The sequence below is a fragment of the Aethalodelphis obliquidens genome, unplaced genomic scaffold (assembly GCF_003676395.1).
Source record: "Aethalodelphis obliquidens isolate GAN/ISIS:26980383/991018 unplaced genomic scaffold, ASM367639v1 scaffold25, whole genome shotgun sequence".
NCBI lineage: Eukaryota > Metazoa > Chordata > Mammalia > Artiodactyla > Delphinidae > Aethalodelphis > Aethalodelphis obliquidens.
Window position 1 is genome coordinate 32,737,961 of NW_020837969.1, and position 23,239 is coordinate 32,761,199.

General features: G+C 51.1%; 1 protein-coding gene across 2 annotated transcripts in view; it reads left to right on the forward strand.

Annotated features, from left to right (window-relative positions):
- IKBKB (inhibitor of nuclear factor kappa B kinase subunit beta) overlaps nt 1-23,239 on the forward strand; it is a 47,466-nt gene that overhangs the window by 12,491 nt on the left and 11,736 nt on the right. For both annotated transcript variants that reach the window (XM_027122921.1, XM_027122923.1), the window contains exons 4-11: nt 356-473; nt 2,822-2,891; nt 14,533-14,621; nt 15,646-15,735; nt 17,863-17,987; nt 21,222-21,329; nt 22,497-22,626; nt 22,925-23,119. In XM_027122921.1, coding sequence (XP_026978722.1) covers nt 356-473; nt 2,822-2,891; nt 14,533-14,621; nt 15,646-15,735; nt 17,863-17,987; nt 21,222-21,329; nt 22,497-22,626; nt 22,925-23,119 — 925 coding nt within the window. The remainder of the gene's footprint in view (nt 1-355; nt 474-2,821; nt 2,892-14,532; nt 14,622-15,645; nt 15,736-17,862; nt 17,988-21,221; nt 21,330-22,496; nt 22,627-22,924; nt 23,120-23,239) is intronic.

Genomic DNA, 23,239 nt, shown 5'->3' on the forward strand with positions numbered 1-23,239 from the left:
CCCCCCCCACACACACCCCACACACACACCACACCACACACACACACACACACACACACACACACCACACCACACCACACCACACACACCATCCCTGCCCAGTGGTGTGAGATCTGAAGTCCCCCTGCTTTCTCTGCCTCAGAGCAGTGCGGAGATACAGGGAGGACTTGCCAAGGGCACTCTGAAGAGAACGGAGCTCTGCACGGGGTGCCCAGAGCTGGGGCTATGGTGCTGACAGGAGCGCTGCCCGGGCCCTGGGCGAGTGGTGAGCCCCACGTCTCCCCGCCCCGCCGCTCGCTCTCCAGGGCCCTTGGTGCCTGCAGGCCGCCCTCCCTCACTGGTTCCCTCCCCCCAGGCTGAACCACCCCAACGTGGTGGCTGCCCGGGACGTCCCCGAGGGCATGCAGAGCCTGGCTCCCAACGACCTGCCCCTGCTGGCCATGGAGTACTGCCAGGGAGGGGACCTGCGGAAGGTGAGGCTGCGGGGGCTGGGCAGGGCGCTCGGGAGCCTTGGGGTGGGGTCGCGGGGTTACAGGTGCACGGAGGGCAGGGAGGGGCTTGCCGTGCACCCTGCGCAGCTGTCCCTGACGTGATGCGGAAGACCCACCAGGTCCGAGCGCAGGGAGAGGCCGGTCAGACTCCAGGACGGGTCTTCCTCCCTCGGCACGCTGGGGCCACTTGAGCCCTTCGGTGTCGTCGTGGCCACTGGCCCAGATCAGAGGGCTTCTCCCAGATGTGGCAGCCCGGGGTCCTGGAGTGGGGCAGGAAGGGACTGGCTTGGGCCAGCTGGGCTGGGGACCCAGAGCCCCACTGACTCAGCTTCTGGGTCCCTCTCCCTTTCTTCCCGCTGCGTCCACCACGTCCCTTTGCCAGAACGCACGCTGCGGGGTGGGTGTCGGGGACCGTTGTGTGTCCCCCTCCCCAGCGATCTCCGGAACAGTGTCACGAGCCGCTCTTACACGTGGCCTCATGTGATTCTCAGCAGCCCGTGACGTGGGTAAAATGGATGGGATCCCGTGTGAAGGGTGGGCCCCGCGGCCCCAAGGGCCCACGTGGGTGTCCGGGCCTCACACAGCTGCAGCAGCAGAGGCTGGGTCACTGCCGGTGGGTCCCAGCCGCAGGCCCCCCTCCGTCTGTGAAGGGAATAGCGCCCAGCGCACGAGGACCATGAGAGCTCTGGGCAGGAGCTAGTTTTGTATTGAAAAGAGGTTGCCTGTTCGTCTCCACCCCCCTCACCTCGCACTCTGGACAAAGGTCTGCATTGTTCGGGGGCGCGGTCAGGATGGCCAGGCAGTTCTTCCATCCGTACTCAGCACTTTCCGGGACCCGGCATCGCGTGCTTTCCCAGCACTCTTCCGGCCCTTCCCACCTTCCCTCTCCAAAGGAGACTTTCCATGAGGGCTGGTGTGCCCGGGTGGCTCTCCCATCCTGGGAGATGGGCTCATCCTGGGGTTCAGGGCAGGATGTGAGCACAGTCATTGGCAACCCGCAGGCCGGGGACTGATAACCGATGACAAATGGGGAACTTGACAACGCTTCCGTTTTCCCCTTTATCTTCCTAATCTTTGACAGCTGTCTGATTCCTAACTGCAGCTATTTAGGGAGATAAAGCCGTGTCATTGTAGTTGAGTGGACAGTCCTTAGAGGGCAGCGTGGGAGGGGTGGGAAGTGACCAGCTCACAGAGGCAGAGGACTTTGGACGTCATCTTGTAGGCAGCAGGGAGCTGTTGGCCAGGGAAGACTGACACAGACTTTGGCGTGATTGACCTGGGACGGGGTGCAGGATGGTGCAGGGGACGCGGGAAGCGACTGTACCCCACGGGGCCTTGGTCCACGTGGTCACCAGGGCACCTGGGGTGCCCGCGGTCTGTCCTCTTTGTTCTCCAAATGAGGTGGCTCGTCTTTCGCATCTCTAGAAAGTTCAGAATCCGCACCTGGTCTGGGGAGACAAGCTTGGCCAGTACGGGAGCGAGGGTAAAAGCCAGAGCTGATTGAAGGAGTGCCGTGTGTGTGCCTGTTGCAGGGAGCAGCTGGCGGACGTGCGCGGGTGTGGGTGTGAATTAACGACGGGGCACCCCGTCGGGAAGTTACTTCTGAAGTTGAGGCCGGCTTTCAGCAGCAGATGGAGTCCCTCGACAGGCTTGCCAGGGCCAGGAGGGCACAGGGGCTGAGCGTTTGGGCACGAGCCTCAGGTGGACCTGTGTCCTATGGCAGCTCTGCTGCGCAGCGGCCGTGGTGGCAGACGGATGGCTGGACCCCTCCCGTCCAGCACCCTCACCTGTGAAGTGGAAATGCCGCCAGTGCTGGCCTGGGCAGGGGAGCGGGAGAAAGGGTGAAGTGAGATGGGGCAGGTGAGGCTGCACTGAGCCCGTCCACGCGGCTCTGCCAGGTGCCCGGCACATACGAAGTGCTCACTGCCTGGGCCCTGCTGTCATCCCCACCCCACAGCCAGGCCGCGTCGGGGAAGGGGTCGGAGGGAGGTGTTCAGTGGCTCCTTCAGGCTCTCGGGAGCAGTGGACCAACTGTGGCTGAGCTCAGATGGGCCTGCATCCCCCAGGACTGCGGCACAGGTGAGACTCTGAGAATGACTCAGGGTTAGGGTTAGGGTTACACACGGGAGCGCTTCTAGGAGCTCTCAGATGCTTCCTCCTTCCCCGCCTGGACCGACCCTGCCCGTCCTGCCCGGGCTGGCTGTCCACCCAGGTCCCCAAGGCCCAGGGCCCGGGGAGTGCTCAGACGGCCTTGGCTGGTGAAGGACACTTGTGGGCGCATTGGTGGCTGGTGAGCGCTCCCCCTGACGCCTCTTTCCCCTTCTTGACAGTACCTGAACCAGTTTGAGAACTGCTGTGGCCTGCGGGAAGGAGCCATCCTCACCTTGCTGAGCGACATTGGTAAATCCCAGCCCTGGAAGTCAGGCCGTGCGCTCCGGGGAGAGGCCTCTGGGGGCGAGGAGGGGAGATGACTGGTCCTCCGGTCTCTACAGAGGTGGGGTTGTCAGGGACAGACGGTGGTGGAGGACTGGGGACGGTGGGGATGTCAGCAGGGCCTAGTCGGGCTGGCACTGAACGCAAATAGATTTCCCTTCCTTCCGGACTAAGTCATGAAGTGAATGATGGTGTATATAGGGTAAGAGATTTCCTTTCCCATTAAAAGCTCCACTCCCTACTTTCCCAGAACAGCCAGTGATGGAGTAGGTTGTCTGTCCTTTGAATGAATTTCATCCCTTGGCAGTGAATTTTTCCACTTCCACACTGGCGGTTCTTTTGCTGGCCATAGGCTTAGGAAAAACGGGCCTTGTTTATCCCTTTGGTGCCCATGGTGTCCTCCGAGGAGTGTGTCCAAGGCCCTCAGAGAAGGCCTGGCTGGCAGCCCGGCTGGCCTGGGGAGCAGGAGCCTGACCTCAGCCTGCAGGGGTCAGATCCAGTCTCCTCCACCCTGGTGCCTTCTATTATTTAGGGGTAAACCTCCGAGGTTGGTGGTGCAAGGATCTAAAGTTGAGAGGTACCCAGAGTTCATAACTGAGCCTTTGCCCCCAGATTTGGGGAATGACGTCATTTTCACCCCTCTGCCACCACAACCTCTTCGAAGCTGTATTTTTCTTTTTTCCTTCTATGCGTCCAAACTTTCTTTTTAGGAAAATATCAAACATATAGGAAAGTCGGAAGAGTAGTGAAACCCACACACCCGTCACCCAGGTTCACCAGTTGTTACCGTCTCACCACGTCTGTAAAGCTGTGTTGGCTGACGCTTGGCCTGGGAGGGCAGGGGTCCTCTGGTCCCCGCGGCTCCGGGTCTGCCTCCCTCTCACTCTGTGCAAGAAGGAAGTGAGCGGAACCGAGGGATGACATGCTTAAGGTTAGGATCCGAGCGGTCGGACATAGAAAATTCCCTCTCCCCCTGTAGCCAGTGTCCCTGTCCTGTGGATGGGGTTCACGGTGAGGGCAAGTTGACCTGGCACCAGTTTGGGGTTTTTTTTCCCAGCTCTATTGAGGTATAACTGACAGGTAACACGTGACCAGCATGGGCGTCCGTCACTGGCCAGACTGCTTCCCTCGTGTGGGTGTGTGGGAGGTGCCCTCTCTGACTCCCTAGGGTGTCCAGTCCTTAGGCCAAGATCCCACCTGTTCCCTCGACACCTTGCCCCACCCTGGCCCATCCATGCTGTGCTTACACATTTACCTGTTTTTGCCCCAGTGGCCACATCATCAGTTTATTCTCTGTTGGGTTGAAGGCAGGTTAGAAGGTTGGGGAATATTCTTTTGCTCTTCATGGGCAACTTTGATTTTGTTTCTCTCTAGTTAGAGCTGCTTCAAGTCATTTTTCTGTATGTTATTCCCTCAGATATTGTGCTTCCCCTCGTTAGATTATTTGTGCGTTCAGTAGATGGTTGTTAAGAAAGTCTTTGAGTTATTGGCTCAAGCACACGAAACCGTCTGCTTGCTCACGCAGCCTTCTACTGCCTCAAGTGACTGTAGTGATAGTCATGGAGCCTCTGCTGGTCACGTGTCCCTTGATGTGGTCACGTGTCACATCCAGTTACCTTGGCCTCCTGCGGTAGCTTTCCTGCGATGCATTCAAGGTGTCTGTGTATAAGTTACATGTAAGTCACAGTCATGAAGACAGGAGACTGGTTCACTCCACGTGCTTATGTGTCCGTTCTCCTGTCAGTGGATGAGTATCAAAGGTCTTTAGGTCGCTGATTCCCTATCTTTCCTCTCTGTGGCCCCAGGTTGGAAATAATGAGGCTTTGAAGCACTAGTCAACTAGACTTAAGTCCGTGAAGGCCGAGACTTAGTCACTGCTGTGTCCCTGGCGTCTGGAACAGCAGTAGTACCTTACGTAGTAGCTTCTTTGTAAATATTTGTCAAACAAATGAAATAAATCCCAAAGGAAATTAGAATAAGGACCTGTTTTTTTATTTAAAAGAACTGCTGTCCACATGTAATTAAATTAACACTCTCAGGTCAAATACCAGCGCTTCCACCTGTTGGCAGTGTGACCTAGGGCACGTTATTTAATTCTTAAGGGCAGCAGCTTTATTTGCTGTGAGGTGGGAACATAACTCACCACGTGAGAACCGTTAGGAGGGTGGAGTGAGGGAGGTGGGACACGTAATCCCAGCACACGCTCTGCTTGCCGTGTTAACATGCAGTGAGCCCGTGCTCGTCCCTTCCTCCTGTCCTTCCCCCCTGGGTTTGGGTTCATAGCACCCCTTTTAGAAAACCTCCGTCGCCCTCATTTGTGTTGTGACCTGAGGCTGGGGTCCAGTGAGCCAGGCAGGTGGCTGTCTTCTGAGACGTCCCTCCCCGGAAGTGGCTGCCTCTGGGATGCCGTTAGGCCCCCAATCTGCAGGCTTCGGTGGAGGTTGCTGATAAGCCTGTATTGTACTTTCACTCCCTTTTATGATTTGTGTACGAGACTCATGAAGTTTATTTGTTTTGCATGGATGTCGTCACAGAGACCAAGTCCGAAAGTTTTTCTGCGAGTTCATCTAACATAACTCTTTTGTATTCTGGAACATTTCCTGAACCTGTTTTGTTCCAGTTTGTCCCAAGGGCCGGCCACACGTCCCCTTTGTGGAGCTGCCCTGCTGGTCCCTGCCAGGTTGACTTCAGATAAGGGCAGAGCCCCACCCTTGCCTGCCAGGTCAGATTCACGACCTTCTCCTCTGGGTGACACCTACTTGCCTTTAACCTCTTCGGTGCCCCTGGCCTCCCAGAGATGCCCACTCAAAGCAGCGTCAGGATGATAGACGTAGGCGGGATTTTTTCCAGTGAGCTTTACGTTGCCGGAGAAGATCTTGCAGAGTACGCATGAGTGAGTGAGCAGACGCCCGGCAAGCACGTGGGTGAGCCCGTGTCCTGTGCCAGGACGGACAGGCCTGTTAGAACATTGCTCTTATGCTAGTAAGAGGTCTGGGGACAGGTGGCAGAGGCGGCTGGAAGTGTTCTGTCTTCCACATAAAGCAACCCTAAAATAGCTCCAGGAAGTTGTATCTCAGTGGACTCTATTTAAACAGTGTGCTCGTTATCCTTTGGAAAATATTGCCATGTGTTTCCCTCTGCCAGCTGACAGCAAACCCCTATGCACTCTGGAGGCCCAGGTCTCTGTTGCCCAAAGAGCGGGGACCTGCCCACACCCAGGCCAGCTGGGCGGGACGGTAAGCGATCACCGTCTTAGATCTTAGATCTGCACCCATCTTGATTCTCCAGGTGGCTGGGGTACCATGGTGACCGACCGTCCTGTCCTCTAAGCATTCAGGGCCCCCGCTCCCCATTTTGTTTGTGCTCCGTTCTCTGTGTCACCATCTCTGTCCCTGTTAGAGCTGCTCCTAGCAGGCGTCCAGCCCTTCCACCTTACAGGACAGGGAGGGTTCCAAAGGGAACTCAGGGCTTTAGGGAGTCAGAACACTGGGCTCTCTGTTTTGTGTGTATGTAATTGTGGATTTCCTTGCTTATTCTGTTGAATACTTACATTCTGACTGCACTGCTGATTATAATAAAAGATGACTGCCTGGTCTCAGCAATCCAGGTCATTTGTATATAAAATACATGGAAAGGCGTAAATAACCAGATTAATGAATGTAATCATAATAGAGAAGACAGCTGCTCTCAGTCCTGGCCTCGCTGCCTCTCCAGCTCTGCTGCCTCTGACGAGGGCCTTTCCTCTCTGGAAAACCGAGGTGACTTTCTGGACCTGCGCGTCTTCAACTTTAAATGAGGCATTTGGGCTGGGTGACCCCTAGGGGCCCTTCTGACTCTGAACATTGCTTTTTCATTGTTCAGGTTCTGATTTTCAGAAAGGTTGCCCAGAACGTCTTTGACATCCGCTGCACTGCCCCAGCCCGCCTGCTTCCCGCGGTCCTCAGGCATCATCTTCTGCCTGGAACCTGGTCTTGATGCCGTCTGTCTATTCCTGCCCCAGCCTGTGTGTCCCTCTCTGCACCTGGGTGACCACCCGCTGCTTCCACTAGTATTCTGTGTGCCGGGCCATTCTCACGACATCTTTATCCACCAAATCTTTTCCAAAGTCAGGACATTGAACACTGACCTCCACCCTCAGCTCCATATTCACGTCTACACAACATTTCTCCCCAAGTCACTTCCAAACTGAAGTCCTAGACGTTTTCCTTAAAACTGATCCCTTCCTGACGTCCTCTCTGTTGGGTCACTGGCCCTGTCTTTCTGCCAGCTACCCGACACGGCTGCCGACCTCGAATCTCGTCTCTTCCTACAACCTGCCCTCTTCCTGGTCCTCACCATCCCATTTAAACAGTCTCCATCCAGGGCTTCCCTGGTGGCGCAGCGGTTGAGAGGCCGCCTGCCGATGCAGGGGACACGGGTTCGTGCCCCGGTCCGGGAAGATCCCACATGCTGCGGAGCGGCTGGGCCCGTGAGCCATGGCTGCTGAGCCTGCACGTCCGGATCCTGTGCTCTGCAACGGGAGGGGCCACAGCGGTGAGAGGCCCGTGTACCAAAAAAAAAAAAAAAGAGTCTCCATCCTTTCCTTCGTGCTGAGCATCGCACTTTCCCTTTCTTTTCCCACCACCTCTGCTCATTCAGTGTCGCAGCACATCACTTACCTGGAGTCCTTATTCCCATTTTACTAACCCATCTTTCATGCTTCTGAAAGGATGCTTTCGTCATAATCCACCACTAGATCAAGATCAAACCTCATAGCCTCCCATCTCTCCTGATCCCCTCTAGCCAACCTCAAGACCCACTTTTCCATCCCCCTGCGAGCCTTTGTCCACACGCTCCTTTTTAGAATGCGCTCCGGCCCCTCCCCACGACCCTGCGCTTTCGACCTGCCACTCCGTGGGGAGCGCCCTGGCCTGGCGAGCACAGTGGGTCTTGCTCTCGGGATTCTTGTGCCCTCGTGGCCTCCTCCACTCAGGACTTGGTTTCCCTGCTATTGTTATGTGACTTCTGCCTGTCCTTGACAGTAAGGACTGACTTCTGGGTTTGGGGCCCATCGACCAGACTGTTTGTGCAGTAAGTGAAGAAAACGGTTCGATCCAGTGGCACATTTTTGACAACACCTGGTACACTTATGTATGAAGACACTTCCTGAGGATGGTTGAATGAATGAGAGAATGATTTTGCACTTTTCTCTCAGCACTTGGTGTGCCTGCCTTGCTATCTTGCTGATGAGTCATAGGGGCTCTTTTAGCCAAGAAACCATTAGCTGGACTAAATCTCCACATGTCTGCACTTGGCCTTCCAGCCTGTTTTGCTTGGAAAGCCCAGTGACACCAAAGTGACTGGCACGTAGTAGGCATGCGGCCAGTTCTTATTGTGTGAACGAATGTCCTCTTGCCCTTCTCCCGCACTGCTGACTCAGACCACCAACTGGTAATTGTCTTTTCTTTCCCTTCTAATCTCTGCGTCAGCTCTCTGGTCCATTTATCTTTCCATTTCTTCCATTGTTGCTCAGGACTGTATCCTGAGCAACAATATTCTCAAGAGAGCTTAGTAATCTCTTTCAGTTCAGGGTATGGTCACTAGGCTTCATGGACACGATCCTTACACAGCTGTTTCTCGACGCGGGAGTCTAGCTGGTCCTGTCTGTTCCCTAATTTGTGGAGTGTGGTTTGGGATTCTGGCTCATCAGTAAGAACTCCAGGAGTGCCACCGTCTTCAGTTATAATGTCTGTGTCTCCCTCTTGAGCTGAGAGAAAGCTGGGATCCAGACCTGGGTGCTGTTCCTGACAAGGACAGCAGGAGGGGGCAGATACGGACCCCTCCGAGCAGCGTCTGTCCTAGGAAATGCCACTGCGTGGTGTAAAAAAGTTCACACGGAGTACTGCTTGGCAGCACTTTTCTATCACTGGAACATGAGAAATTAACCTGCAGGCTTTTCTGCTTTGTGGTGTGCTTTTCCATTTCTATACGCTTGTAGTACCTCTATTGTTAGGGGCTTCAATTTTTAAGAAACTTTCAGACACAAAGGTGTTGTTCTTCATCTCAAATTCTTACGTTCCGTCCAACTGAAATCAAATTAGATTCTCTTGGCTTGAGACAATTACAATTCATGACACTCTCCTGAGGTACCATTGTGTAAAACAAGGCACCGTCAGACTGAACTAAGCCTTTTAAGGACTGATCCCGTAAGGGGAGCTGTCTAAGAGCTCCTGCCCATCAAGGTTTTGACCGTTCACTCGGTCCAAGAAACCGTGTATAACAACACCTATAGGATTTTTAAATTCCGGGCTTTATTAAGTTGACAACAAAGCATTTGAGAATAAATGACTCCCCGGAAATGAGGACTCAAGTTTGTCATGTACAGTTGCTTAAGCATAAAAATAGACAGCTGTTAATAGTGATCACTGGCTTGGTCACCAGCTTGCCCTCTGTCCTCCCTAAAGACCTGGTGACAACTCTCAATCTTCGTAGTGTCGAGAGCAGCGCTCTCCGTGTGATCTGATTGCCCTCCCTGAGCTTCTTGGGACACCTCCCCTGCTTGTGCCCCGTGTCACTGGCTCTGAGAGGTTCACATCTAACTTCAGAGGCCTTGCCTTAGTCTGTGTTTCTACTTGCTCTGAATACAGTGAGTTTCAATGTTCGTATATCCTGCTCTTGAACAAACTGACCCATGCCTTTATGTATTACACCCTGACACTGTGTCACATACCCAAGCAGGCCTTTGTGACTCAGTCACTGAGCAGGCATGCCTGGTCTCCCCACACGGTGCTTCCGCTGGCCGCTCGTTCACATGCAGCAGTGGCAGCATCCCTGTGTGCAATGTCGTGTCTGTGCAATTATTAGTACTTGTTATTACACGTTGCTTTGATTCTTTAATAAAGATTAGTAAAATAAAAATGAAAGTGCTGAGAAGAAGCATGTCTTTTAAAAGTTACTGTAACCAAGAACAATGTTTGGGGGGATTTGGTGAGGTACACTTTGAAAGCAGCGAGTGTGTTCCTTCATTTGGACGTTTGTTGGACCTAAGCCAATCACTGTACCCAGTTATGAAACAAAAGAAAAGAAGGAACAGGTGTGAAATGTTGAAACTCTATGGTCAAAGGCTGGGTTTAAAAGGGCAGATTTAGGGACTTCCCTGGTGGCACAGTGGTTGGGAGTCTGCCTGCCAATGCGGGGGACATGGGTTTGAGCCCTGGTCCGGGGGGATCCCACATGCCACGGAGTAACTGGGCTCACGTGCCACAACTACTGAGGCCGGCATGCCTGGAGCCCATGCTTCGTAACAAGAGAGGCCACCTCAATGAGAGGCCCGTGCACCACAACGGAGAGTGGCCCCCGCTCACCGCAACTAGAGAAGAGCCTGCGCATAGCAGCGAAGACCCAATGCAGCCAAAACAAATAAATAAATTTATTAAAAAAAAAGAAAAAGGGGCAGATTTAAGGAGAGGTTTTGCGATTTGACTTAATGTGCGGATGGAACATCCCCGAGAAGATGGAAGTTGCGTGTTTATCTATTTATTTTTAAAATAAATTTATTTATTTTATTTATTTATTTTTGGCTGCATTAGGTCTTCGTTGCTGCACGCGGGCTTTCTCTAGTTGCGAAGGGCGAGGACTACTCTTCGTTGTGGTGTGCGGGCTTCTCATTGCAGTGGCTTCTCTTGTTGCAGAGCAACAGTAGTTGTGGCACACGGGCTCAGTAGTTGTGGCTCACAGGCTCTAGAACACAGGCTCAGTAGTTGTGGCGCACGGGCTTAGTTGCTTCGCGGCATGTGGGATCTTCCCGGACCAGGGATCGAACCTGTGTCCCCTGCATTGGCAGACAGATTCTTAACCACTGAGCCACCAGGGAAGTCCCTGAAGTTGGGTGTTTAACTCTCAGTTAGACTTTCTCCAGTGTTTTCAGGAAACATTCAGCATGAAAGTCTTTAATCAGCATATCCGATCCCTTGGTTTCTGCGGAGGACTTCTCTCTTACCCTCCTCCCTGCTGTGCCCTGGCCGAGGACCCGTTAGTAAACCTCTCTTAGTGTTATGATCACTTTTGCTTTTTCCCTTTTTTTTTCCTAATAAAAAAAAGGTTCATACCATTACATCATTGACATCCCTCTGAGTTGGGTAATATAAACCTAAATAATTTTTAATAATTGCCTGTTATATTATGGATTTCCCATAATTTGTTCAGCCGTTCCCTGATTGATGACTTTCCATTAGTTTCTAATTATTTCACTCCACACTGTGCAGTCCACATCCGTATTTGTATGTGATAGTGCTTTTGATTTTGTAAGCTGGATTACCAGAGGCGGAAATGAAGGGTCAAATGATATGTATGTCTTAAAATTTAATAGCTTTTGCCATATTTCTTTCCCCCAATTGCACAGCAGTTATTACTCCTTCCAGCAACGTAGGGAGTGCCTTTTATCTCTCATCTAAAATTCCTGCCAGCTGAAGAGGTGAAAGGCATTTCGTTGTGGCTTTTTTTTTTAACGTATTGTTTTTTGGCTGCGTTGGGTCTTCGTTGCTGTGCACAGGCTTTCTCTAGTTGCAGCGAGCAGGGACTTCTCTTGTTGGGAGCATGGGCTCCAGTAGTTGTTGCCTGTGGGCTCAGTAGTTGTGGTTCGCAGGCTCTAGAGCGCAGGCCCAGTAGTTGTGGCACACGGGCTTAGTTGCTCCGCGGCATTTGGGATCTTCCCAGGCCAGGGATCAAACCCGTGTCCCCTGCATTGGCAGGCAGATTATCAACCACTGCGCCACCAAGGAAGTCCCTCAGTGTTGCTTTAATGTGCACTTTGTGGACGGCCAGTAAGCTTGAGCGACTTTGTGCATAATTGCATAATTGTTCACGGTTTGCGTTTCATTTCTACTCCTGTAAGTTACCGCTTCACTTGTTCTTTGCCCTTTTTTCTACTGGGTTGCTTTCTTTGTGTGTATGTGTTAAAGTGGTCTTTCCTTTTTTACATTATTAATTACTAAATAATATAGAATAAATAAAATAGTAATAAAATGGATAGTATTTATTATTTTTAGATGAACTTAACCTCGCAGAATAGAAATATAATAATCTTCTTTTGGACCCCATCCTCAGTTTTTATTCTTAGTCCTACTGGTCTGAATCCAAAAACTTTGGAGCCACCTATCTAACCCACCTCTTTGTTTTTTATGTTCCTTTAAAGTAAAAAGCTATGTATTTTTTTTCATTAGAAAAGTAACATAACATTATGATTTTGAAAAATAGAGGTTCAAAAAAGGAAAAACAAAAGTTTTCTTGCTACCCTAACATCTGGGTTGCTTTTTTATTGATTTGTAGTAGCTTTTGTCTGTTAGGTATATGCTTTCTGGCATATGTGCCGCAGATATTTTTTTCTCTTTTTTTGGTCTTTTGCTTTGTGTATAGTGTCTTTTGCCATAAAGCTTTCTTTCTTTTTTTTTTAATTGAAGTGTAGTTGATTTACAGTATTTCAAGTGTACAGCAAAGTGATTCAGTTATACATACATGCGTGTGTGTGTGTGTGTGTATACACACACACACACACATTCTTTTCCAGATTCCTTTCCACTGTAGTTTATTAGAGGATACTGAATAGAGTTCCCAGTGCTATACAGTAGGTCCGTGTTGTTTATCTGTTTTATATATAGTAGTGTGTATCTATTAATCCCAACCTCCTAATTTATCCCCCCCGCCGCCTTTCCCTTTGGTAACCATTTCTTTTCCATGTCTGTGAGTCAATTTCTGTTTTGTAAATAAGTTTTTACATTCTACATATAAGTGATATCATATGATATTTATCTTTCTCTTTACCTTTCTACTTATTTCACTTACTGTGATAATCTCTGTTTCCATCCATGTGGCTGCGGTTCCATCCATGTGGTTACAAATGGTGTTCATTCTTTTCTATGTCTGAGTAGTATTCATTGTATATATGTACCACATCTTTTTTATCCATTCGTCTGTCAATGGACACTTAGGTCACTTCCATGTCTTGGCTATTGTATATAGTGCTGCTGTGAACATTGGGGTGCATGTATCTTTTTGTTCGTTTTTTAATTTATTTGGTTGCACCGGGTCTTAGTTGCAGCAGGTGGACTCTAGTTGTGGCTCGCCGGCTCCTTAGTCGTGGCATGTGAACTCTTAGTTGCAGCATGCACGTGGGATCTAGTTCTCTGACCAGGGATCGAACACAGGCCCCCTGCATTGGGAGCACGGAGTCTTAAACACTGTGCCACCATGGAAGTCCCCTGGAGTGCATGAATCTTTTTGAATTAGAGTTTTTGTCTTTTCCGGGTAAGTGCCCAGGAGTGGGGCTGCTGGATCATATGGTAACTCTATTTTTAGGTTTTTAAGGAGCCTCCGTACTCTTTTCCATAGTTGCCATGAACTTTTAAAACCTCTTTATGTTATTTGTATTGCTTTTCTTTATGCCATATAGTTTTCCTCACATGACACTACTTTTTTTGCTAAATTTATCCCGTGGTGTTTTAGAATTTTTGTTGCTAATGTGAATGGGATTTTATTTTCTTTTTCCTTTCAACTGAATCTATGACAGGGAGAAAAACTATTGATTTGTATATACTTGTTTTGCTTCCAGACAACTTACTAAATTTTTCCCAGTTTGTCTTCCTGGCATAGAGTCAGATCATTTCCAATTAAAGGTAATTTTATCTCTTTCCAATACTTCTTCATTTTTTTCTTTTGTAGTACAGGTTGTTAGGACTTCTGTTGAAGTTATTAAACCTCTCTTAGGGGTAAAAATCATGTCCTGCTTGGAGTCGTAGCCTTGGCCATCCTGGGTCAGTCGCATAGTCATGTTTGCTCTTCACGGCAGAAGCTGTGGTATCAAGTGACTTCACAGCCAGGTTGTGCAGGCTCCTTCCTTGCCAGCTAGATTCTGAGCCCTTTAAAGTTGGGGACCATGCCCTCCCTGATTTTATGTCCCTCAGAACCCAGCAGAGAACGGGGCGCATAACAGGCACACATTGGACTGTCAGATGTATTGAAGGTGCCCCCATTCTCTCCTTCCAGAGCCCCCACTTCTTCCTTGGAGCCATCTCTGCCCTGCGGACTCTACAGCAGATGACCAAGTGCTCTCTGCCCAGAGGGCCCTTCTCCCTTACCTGCCCAGCAGAATTTAGATTTTTTTTGAGCCTCTAGACCAGAGGAGTTCCCCTTCTCAATCTTTATCAGCATCACCTGGAGGGCTTGGTAAAACACAGATTGTGGGGTAACCCCCAGGTTTCTGATTCACTTCGTCTGGATTGGGACCCAAGGGTTTTGCATTTCTAACAAGTCTGCATGCTGCAGGTCCAGGCAGTGCAGTTTGAGAACCGCTGCTCAAGGCTGGAGTTGGTGACCTCGTGGGTGGAAGGCTCAGAGTTCTTTGCGTGAACGAGGCAGATTCTGGTGCTGGTCCAAGTTCTGCTCACGTAGCCGGGTCCCCTTCCCTTCACCGGAGGGGTGTCTGCCGGTCCCCGTCCCTCCACTGTGATCCCCTGCACCGAGTCAGGGTGTGTGTCGGGGGCACGCGGTAATCATCTTTCACTGGGTAGGCGATTCCAAGTGAAAAGCATTGTCCAGGCTTAACGAAAACTCACTCCCCTTTCCACCCTGTCAGCCTCTGCACTTAGATACCTTCACGAAAACAGGATCATCCATCGGGATCTAAAGCCAGAAAACATCGTCCTGCAGCAAGGGGAACAGAGAGTGAGTGACCCTCCGGGGCCTGGGGAGGGCGGGTGGCAGCTGGGCGGGGGAGGAACCCGCTTTGTGTGTTTGCGTTTCTTTGCTCACATATTTGCTTTGATTCTCCGGGAATGCTTTTTGATTTGAAACGAAATTCCGCGAAAAGTTCTCGCTTGCAGATTGAGGCAGGTTTGAATGGACCACATTGTTAGTCATCCAAGTTGCAGGAATCTGATAAGAAAAATAATGTTTGTCTTCCAGCTGACACCCCCAGCCTCTGGGACTTGCACTTCTTGGAAATGGGCTTTCTTTTCCGTCTGTTTGAGAGCCTCAGCTTTTGAAGCTGACAGGGAGTCCATCTATGAGCTGGTTCTGGGCGTGGCTGAGAGGAGGCATTTGGAGCTGCCACCTGCCCATGGGGCCTGGTCCAGCCCGCAGTTTCCCCAGAGCTCTCAGGGACCTTTTCCGGGGGCCCCCTCGCTCGGGTGTGGGGTAACCTCCCCGCAGGGCTTGGCCCTGTGCTCTTCCTGGCCTTGTTTGTTCAGCTGGGTGACAGGCAGGGGCCCAGCTGAGTGGGATGCAGTCACTCAGCTCACGGACTGTCTGACCTCTTCCACGCAGCTTCCTCCAGCATCCTAGGTGTGACCCATGCCTGTCCTAGCTCTCACCTTTGGCCCAGTTCACGATCATTCCTGTCAGTTCTAAGATTTGAGAACTAAAGGTATTTACTGGGAAGGAGCTGGCCTGGTCCTTTGTGTCTAGGTTTAGCAGTCCTGAGGGCTGCTGCGTGGTCTGCAATTTTGACCTTCCTCTGGCAGTTGGTCGCAGAGCAAGGGAGAACATGTGCCTGGCGTTTTTACATTGTTTTCTTTTGCCTAAAGCTACCATGTCTAGGGCATTCTCCTGTGTATTTGGTGGTCCTTTGGAACTTAGGGTCTTGGGATTGGAAATTCAGAAATATCCTCTGCTCTAACAGAGACATCCAGAATTCTTGAAGGACAGTATACTCTCATAACCGTCAGGTTTCTTCTCCCTTTTTTTTCAGTTAATACACAAAATTATTGACCTAGGATATGCCAAGGAGCTGGACCAGGGCAGTCTGTGCACTTCCTTTGTGGGGACCCTGCAGTACCTGGTAAGAGACGGGGTTTCCATGTTTGTGTGTCAGTTTCTGTCCGATGTGTGTCTGATGTGTGTCGGCTGTGTCTGTGGGGCTCTTCCTCCATCCTTGCCTTCTGCCATCTAAGTTTGCCGGCTCTTGGATGTTTCCTGGGTGCCTAGGAACTGTTGTATGAGGTCAGACTCATAATCCATTCAAGTCAGCATGTTTTGCTAGCAGAGGCCTTATGGAGGGATGTGGTCGTCTTCTCATATCAAAAGGGCTGTGCTCCCGGGCCCTCGCACGAGTCCCATAACCTCTCATGCTGCAGTATTTTGTCTGAGGACAAAGAGTTTAAACCAGGTTCTTGCTGGTCTGTAGGGGCCTCAGTATCCACGCAGCATCTCGGGGGCCATGGAGGAGAGAGGGCTGAGCTTCGAGCTCCCACCCTTTCTTTTTGTTATTTGGTCTTAATACTGCGGTTCTATTTGAGTCACTCATTCATCCAAGAAATATTGGTCAAGTGTAGTTTTAGAGTTTAGGAGGAAAGCAGGCATCACCCTGATACACAAATAATGAAGAAATTACAATTGTGATAAATACTGCAAAGGGAAAGTGCAGGGTGTTATGAGAATATATTTTAGGAAGACCTAGCCTGGTCTGGGACCTGAAGGATGAGTGGGGGAAAGGGGGGCTGGGGGAGGGGGAGAGAGAGGAAGTTCCAGGTAAAGGGATAGGACATGGGAGACCAGAAGGTGTGGCAGGAGCCAGAGAAGAAGGAAGAGGGTATCTCGAGTTGAGGCTGGAGAGAGAGGTAGAGGACAGATTATTCAAAGCCTTGTTGGCTGGGTTAGAGATTTTAAACTTTATCCTGAAGCCTCTGGAGAGACGTGGAAGGTTTCTAAGTGTGAGAGGGATTGGGTTCACCTTTTGAGGAGACCACGCTTGGTACAGCGTGGAGGGTGAATTGCAGGTAGTGGGTGAGTGGTAAGGAGGCTGTTGTACTGAGCTGGTCCGAGCTGGTGGAGGGCCTTGAGGATGTAGAGGATGGTTCAAGAAATGCCTGGAAGAGACCCAGCAGAACTTGGTAATAGATTGTTTGCAGATGATAACCAGAACATGTTGATTAAAGGAGTCTACAATTTAAAAAAGAAAAACAAAAAAAGGTTGAAAGCCACTGGGCTCGACGAGCTTAATTATCCTACGTGGTTCTCATACAGAAAGAGAGAAAGCAATTATTGAGGTCCTTTTGAGCGTACCCATACTTCCCACTAACCCCCCAACCAGGCAGTGGACTGCCGGTTTATCACCTGCCCTGGGGAGTAGAGGATTCAGAGCGGGGACTCGGGGCTGTGACTCAGCACGTGTGTCCACATAACGTGACCCTGTGGGTCCTGCCCGGTGTCCTCTGGACCCCTCGTCAGCTCAGCAGCAGTTAGTGAGGACCCCAGGCTCTGACAAGGATGTTCGGCCAAATTGTTCACTTGCGGACCTAAAACTTCTGTCCATAACCAGACACAGAGGCTGACCTGTGCGTCCCCACGTTTTTCCTCTTTGTTTGGACTCCGTGGTCCTTCATGAGTGTCATGCCTCCAGCCAGCCTGTGCTCAGTCCTGCCTCCACGCCTTCGCTTGTCATGGTCCTTTCTGGGCTGTCTGCCCTGAGGCACTCTGATCCGTTCCCGTCCCACCTGTGCTGGGAAGCTTTCCTTGGTTGTCCCAGCCTCTCTGCTTGGGCAGTGGCCATGCATCTGGCCTTTCCTACCTGACTGCAACAATCCATCCCGCTGTCCGACCGCATGCTGTGGACCTCACCACTTTAGGGGACCAGCTGGCATGCAGTGCGTGTGCTGTGAATGGGTGTGCCTGGCCGGATCACTTTCCTTTGTTGTCCGTGCCCTGTCTTCCCCTCCCTGCACAGTGCTGGGAAAAGGATACACGCTGCACTCCGGTTCACCTAAAATACCCCCAGGCCCTTGTTTCAGCACCGGGACTGAATGAGGTCCAGAGAGATGTTAGGTACCACCTGCTGAACACGTGGTTACCTCCTCACCTGGAGCGGGGCCCAGGGAGCATGGGGCACGATAAGAGGCTGGGTGCCCCCCTCTGTGGTAAACCCTCAGATGGGGAGCAGCTCAGGTATGTCCCCACATTGTCACCACAGGCCCCTGAGCTGCTAGAGCAGCAGAAGTACACGGTGACCGTGGACTACTGGAGCTTCGGCACCTTGGCCTTCGAGTGTATCACGGGCTTCCGGCCCTTCCTGCCCAACTGGCAGCCTGTGCAGTGGTGAGTGAGGGCTTGGGGCGGGCTGGCCGCCCAAAGCGGGGAGTGTGCCCCTGTCTTTGTCAGATGTCACCTCACCTGTGCTGTCTCACTGGGCACCCCAGGCTGGGCCTGAGACACCTGTGACCTCTCACCCAGAGGAAGTCCCGTTAAGACCTGGCACGTGGGCAGTCTGAGCTGCAAAAGCCTGGAAAGATGGAAGGTTGTTAAGTGTCAACCTGGATTCTGAACCTTAACAGCTTTAAATCCAGTACTGTGTAAATGACTGCTCTGTGCAGGGCAGGAGGTCATTATGTTTACAGAGTGTGTGTGTAGTGTACGCTTACACTGAAAACACTGTGCATTGGTAAACAAACAAATAGCATGTTCACATGACAAATAATGAGCTGTATTTACATGAAAATTTATTGTTGACAAATTTTACTGTTTTTAAAAGTGTCAAAAAGTGGCTTAAAATGTGAACTGAATACATTTCCAAAAAGAGATTTTCTAATAAAAAAAGTCAAAGGATACAATTAAGTTTTTAAAAATTACTCTGTATTTTGAAACTTCTTTTCTGATTATAATACTAACGTGTGGTTCATTGCATACATAAAAGTTAACCATTACTGAAATGCATCATTTAAAAACTAACATCCCCCTAAGTCAGTTAGGATTCATTCAAAATGATTCCTTGAGAGACCACACACTAATTGAAATGATGCTACTGTTGTTCAACATTATTTTTTTATCTCCAGTTTTTATTTTTTGGAGCAGTGGTAAGTTCATGTGGTTCAAACTTCAGAGTATAAAAGTGAAGAGTCATGGTTCCTCCCCACAGGCATCTGGTCCTTTTGATCTTGGGTCCGCCTCTGAGGATGTCTTGGACGTGTACAAGCAAATGGGCATGTAGCTGTTCGTTAACTCATTTATGTATGCCGCCCCATTTTACCTCAGTGACAGTGTGATATGCACACTGCCCTGTACGTGCTCTTCCAGGATTTTTACACTGAGAATTGCCTCCAACTGCCGTGAACATATCTCTGTGTCTCCAGATTCTTCATTGTGCCTGTGTTTATTTAAAAAACAAAGTAGGTTACCCTACGTACTCTCATAGAACCTGCCTCTCAAACTTGCTACAGAAAATGCTTTCTGTTTTTCCGTGTTCTTTGTCACGTCTGTTTGCTGTTCCACTGTAGTTGGTTTAACCTGTTCCCCATTACTGGAAGAATCAGTGGTTTATAATTTTTACTTCTTAAAATAACACCAAGAATAACATCATTGTAGGGAAATCCTTGTATGTCCGCAGTTATTTCCCTGGGATAAATTCCTAGCAATGGGATCAACAGATCAAAGATTATCCGCATTTTAAAGGTCTTCCATGTGCACTAACAAATTGCTCCACAGAAAGTTTGTATAAATAACGTTTCCACCAGGAACGTACGAAGCTGCCCCTTTGTGGGTCCACACTGGCTGTTGTCACGTTTCTCAGTATCTTTCTGGAAGTAGCGAAAACATTGACTTTTTCAAAGGACAGGTACTTACATCATGAGATTGTTTATTTATAAGTCTAAGATGTAGCCTTTGAAATCAATTCCAGAAGAGTAGTTTTGTGTGACGCGGTCCAGTTCAGTCACCGTTCACATGCCAGACACTGGAAGAGATGAACCGGGCATGGTCCCAGCTCCTGAGGAGCCTGGTGGCATGGCAGGGAGTGCCCTCCTGTGGGGACTGACTTTAGGAGAGGCAGCACTCCTGAGCTGGGTTCTGGAGTGTTGAATTAGCTCATTACATTAGAGTCACACCTTATCATGTAACCATCATGACAAAAAATTTACATGTCTGTACATCTATAGTGTTTTTAACTAACCAAGGAATTACTGCATTTTTTTCAGTTCAAATGTCGAGCGTTTCCATTATTTATAACAAGATGAGTTAAAGTCCATTAGAACTAGAAGAAGAAATGCTATTTGAAGCTATCTCTAATGGCCTGGCATCTTCATAGTAAGTTTCTTGTCTGCAGAGCCAGCCTCTTGTACGGAGCCGGGAGGCCGGGTGACCACTTGCAGGTGGACATCTCTGAAACCTAGTAGCTGTGAGACGTGTCTGTCTTGTCTGCCTTGTAATGCCTCAGGCAGCTTTAGCAATTTCACTCTCATCTCAGATGGCAGGTAGATAGTAATTTCAGGACAAATGCAATTTGAGCTTTATTATCCTGTCACTGAGCTACTGTGAAGTACATTTTAGGACCGGCCTAAGCAGTGAGCATTTCACTTACTGTGTCCTTTTCTTTATCTGTATGGTTTCCCGTTGACAGACCGAGTTTCTGTCAGAGGACCATCCCATTGTGTGTAATGACAGCCTGACGTAGAGCAGGCAGGTTCCAGCTGGACCCCAGCTCTTCCCGGCTACGTGTGCTCCACATGGTCCGGTTCACCCCTCGCCAGTGAGGCTTCAGGGCTAAAGCATTTTGCGTTTGAATTTCTTACGTGTTTTTGAAAAGGAAGGATGTAGACATTTAGACAGAGTAGAAGGAGCGCCAGACTTTGGATCTGAGGCCCCGGTGGTGTGACCTTGGGCAGGTCACCTGATCTTCACCTCCTTACCGCTGAATGGGTGGCTGAAAACCGTCTACCACATGGGGTCATCGGGCAGAGAAGGGCGTGTTCACAGTCGGTGCTTGGTTATCTGTGAAGCATTATTCAGACTTACGTCATCACCCTTGTCACCGAGAAGATTTGAAACCAGTTTAAAACTTTGCTTCCTTCAAATACTATTTCAGATACATCAGAAGGGTCTCTAAGTTGGGAAATGTAACTGTTCACCATCAGAAGTAACGCTTAGCCACATGCATTAAGAGGGAAGTGTGTGGTGCGTGCAGGTTTCACGTGAACAGGATCCTCATGCAGTGATCTTGGTGTGCACGTCCTAATTTCATCCTCTACCAAAACGTGAGAGTTTTGTGTTTGATGAAAAGTAGAAGAAAGATAAGGATGAGCCAAGGTGAGGCCAGGAATCAGCAGTACAAGCCTGAAGGTCAGTGACACTCACTGGGCAGTACTGACGGCCTTAAACTCTCAGAGAAGCATCCTAGCAGGACGCAGACGCACGGGCCGGCATCCCAAGGGGTTGACTAGTGACCCGGGGGCATCCTGTCCAGTTGTCAGGTGCAAGGCTACCGGTGTAGAGGGGCTGTTGGCTGCTGGGTGATGCAGGGTCATCACGAGCAGCGTGACAGACCGGGCCCTGCGTCCGCAGGCACTCCAAAGTCCGGCAGAAGAGTGAGATGGACATTGTGGTTAGTGAGGACCTGAACGGAGCCGTGAAGTTCTCCAGCTCGTTACCCCACCCGAGCAACCTCAACAGGTACGGCCCCAGGCCTTCCCCTCCGCGTCGTGTCCTTCCTGTTTTAGAAATGGATGTCAGAGCCGACGTCCTGGTAGCTCTGACATCGGGACATCCTGCTGTGGCCGGCACCTGGCATAGTCTATCTCAGTGTTAAACTTAGAACGCCTTCCCCCCGACCCCATCTAGAAGTCTTCTCCTTCCCGAATTCACACAGCAACCTGTACCTTTCATCACTCCAAGAAGCTTCTACCTCGTGTGACATTTGGTTTTGCAGAGGGTTTGCCTTCTGGTCAGCTGTAAGCCTTTGACCGCCAGGGGATTACGCGTTATTTCTCTTTGCCTGCAGCCTAATCGTGTGTTACTGTCAACAAACAAACCTTTGCGGTTTGAACGGCACTGCCGCCTGGTCTTAGAGCCAGAATATTAGCAGTCAGGTAATCCTATCAGAATTGGGGGCTAGTACAGAGGAAAACTGCCAGGCGGCCACACACAGCTGAGGAGCATGGAGCACAGTGACCATGAGTGTTTGGAGGATGGGGAGAGAGGTACCGAGTGGACTAGCTGCGCAGGATGACTGGGTGGGCTGGAACTTTCTGGAAGAATCTGGAAAGATGTGCAGGACAGGCATGGGGAAAGATGGGGGGTGGGGGTGGGCCCAGGAGAGGCAGCTCGTAGTGGTGCTGGCCTCTGCAGGGCTTTCTTGGGGGCGTGGCAAGGGCCTCTGAGGGTGCCGGCAGGGCCCCGCCGGGCCGGGAGAAGTGAGAACTTTGTCATGTGGACCCCCCGAGGGGTCCCCGGGGTGACCGACAAAGCGAATCGGCAGCGAGGGGTCTGGACTGTGTGGGCGGTTCTCCTGAGGTGGGGCGGGCCTGGGAAGCACATAGGAAGCTTCCTGAGGTTCTCGCACAGCCATCTGCCAGGACGCCCTGATGTGAGGGTGTTGGCGCGGATCTGGGAGGGGTGAGTGCCTGAGTGAGTCGTTTTGTTGGAAAGGCTCGTCTTTCCTTAGGTTAGTTCATCCTCAGGGATCACTTTGGCCCCGTCCGCGTGATGGTCACGTGCGTGTGAGGTGTGAGTGCCTTTCAGTTCCCACGCGGGGCCCTGAGGCTGGCTCTGGGCCCGTACGCACGCGCACACACACACACACACACACACACACACACGCACGCGGCCCCCTCTTCTCAGCGTCCTGGCCCAGCGGCTGGAGAAGTGGTTGCAGCTGATGCTGATGTGGCACCCCCGACAGAGGGGCACCGACCCCGTCTACGGGCCCAACGGCTGCTTCAAGGCCCTGGACGACATCTTAAACTTGAAGGTGAGCCTACGCCAAGTTAGCCCAAGGCTGCGAGCCATCGGCTGCCCGACCAGTGGGCAAACGCAGGCTCCCATGAGGGCATCTCCACATGAGAGGATGATGGGACCCCTTGCTGACCGTTGTGGGTCGCGAGGTCGTAGCTGTGGACGGACAAGAGTGGGAAGACTCCTGTGTGTGGCCCAGCGCTGGCCTTCCTCCCCAGGCCAGGCCTCTGGGAGGCTGGGAGGTGTGGGGAGTAGCAGAGGATCCGGGCCAGCAAGCGGGAGTGTCAGGTGGTTTGTCCTGGGTTGCGTTGCAGCTGGTTCACGTCTTGAACATGGTCACGGGCACCATTCACACCTACCCCGTGGCAGAGGACGAGAGTCTGCCTAGCTTGCAGGCCCGGATCCAGCAGGACACAGGCATCGCTGAGGAGGACCAGGAGCTGCTGCAGGAAGCGGGTCTGGCCTTGACCCCCGACAAGCCCGCCGCTCAGTGCGCCTCCGACGGCAAGGTGAGACCGGCCTCCTGCAGGCGCCCCAGCCCCACCCGACCCCGGAGAGCTGATCGCCCATCCCGTCCCACTCCGTCGTGCCAGGCAGTCTGTTACCACGCAGGGTAGGCGCCTGCCTGT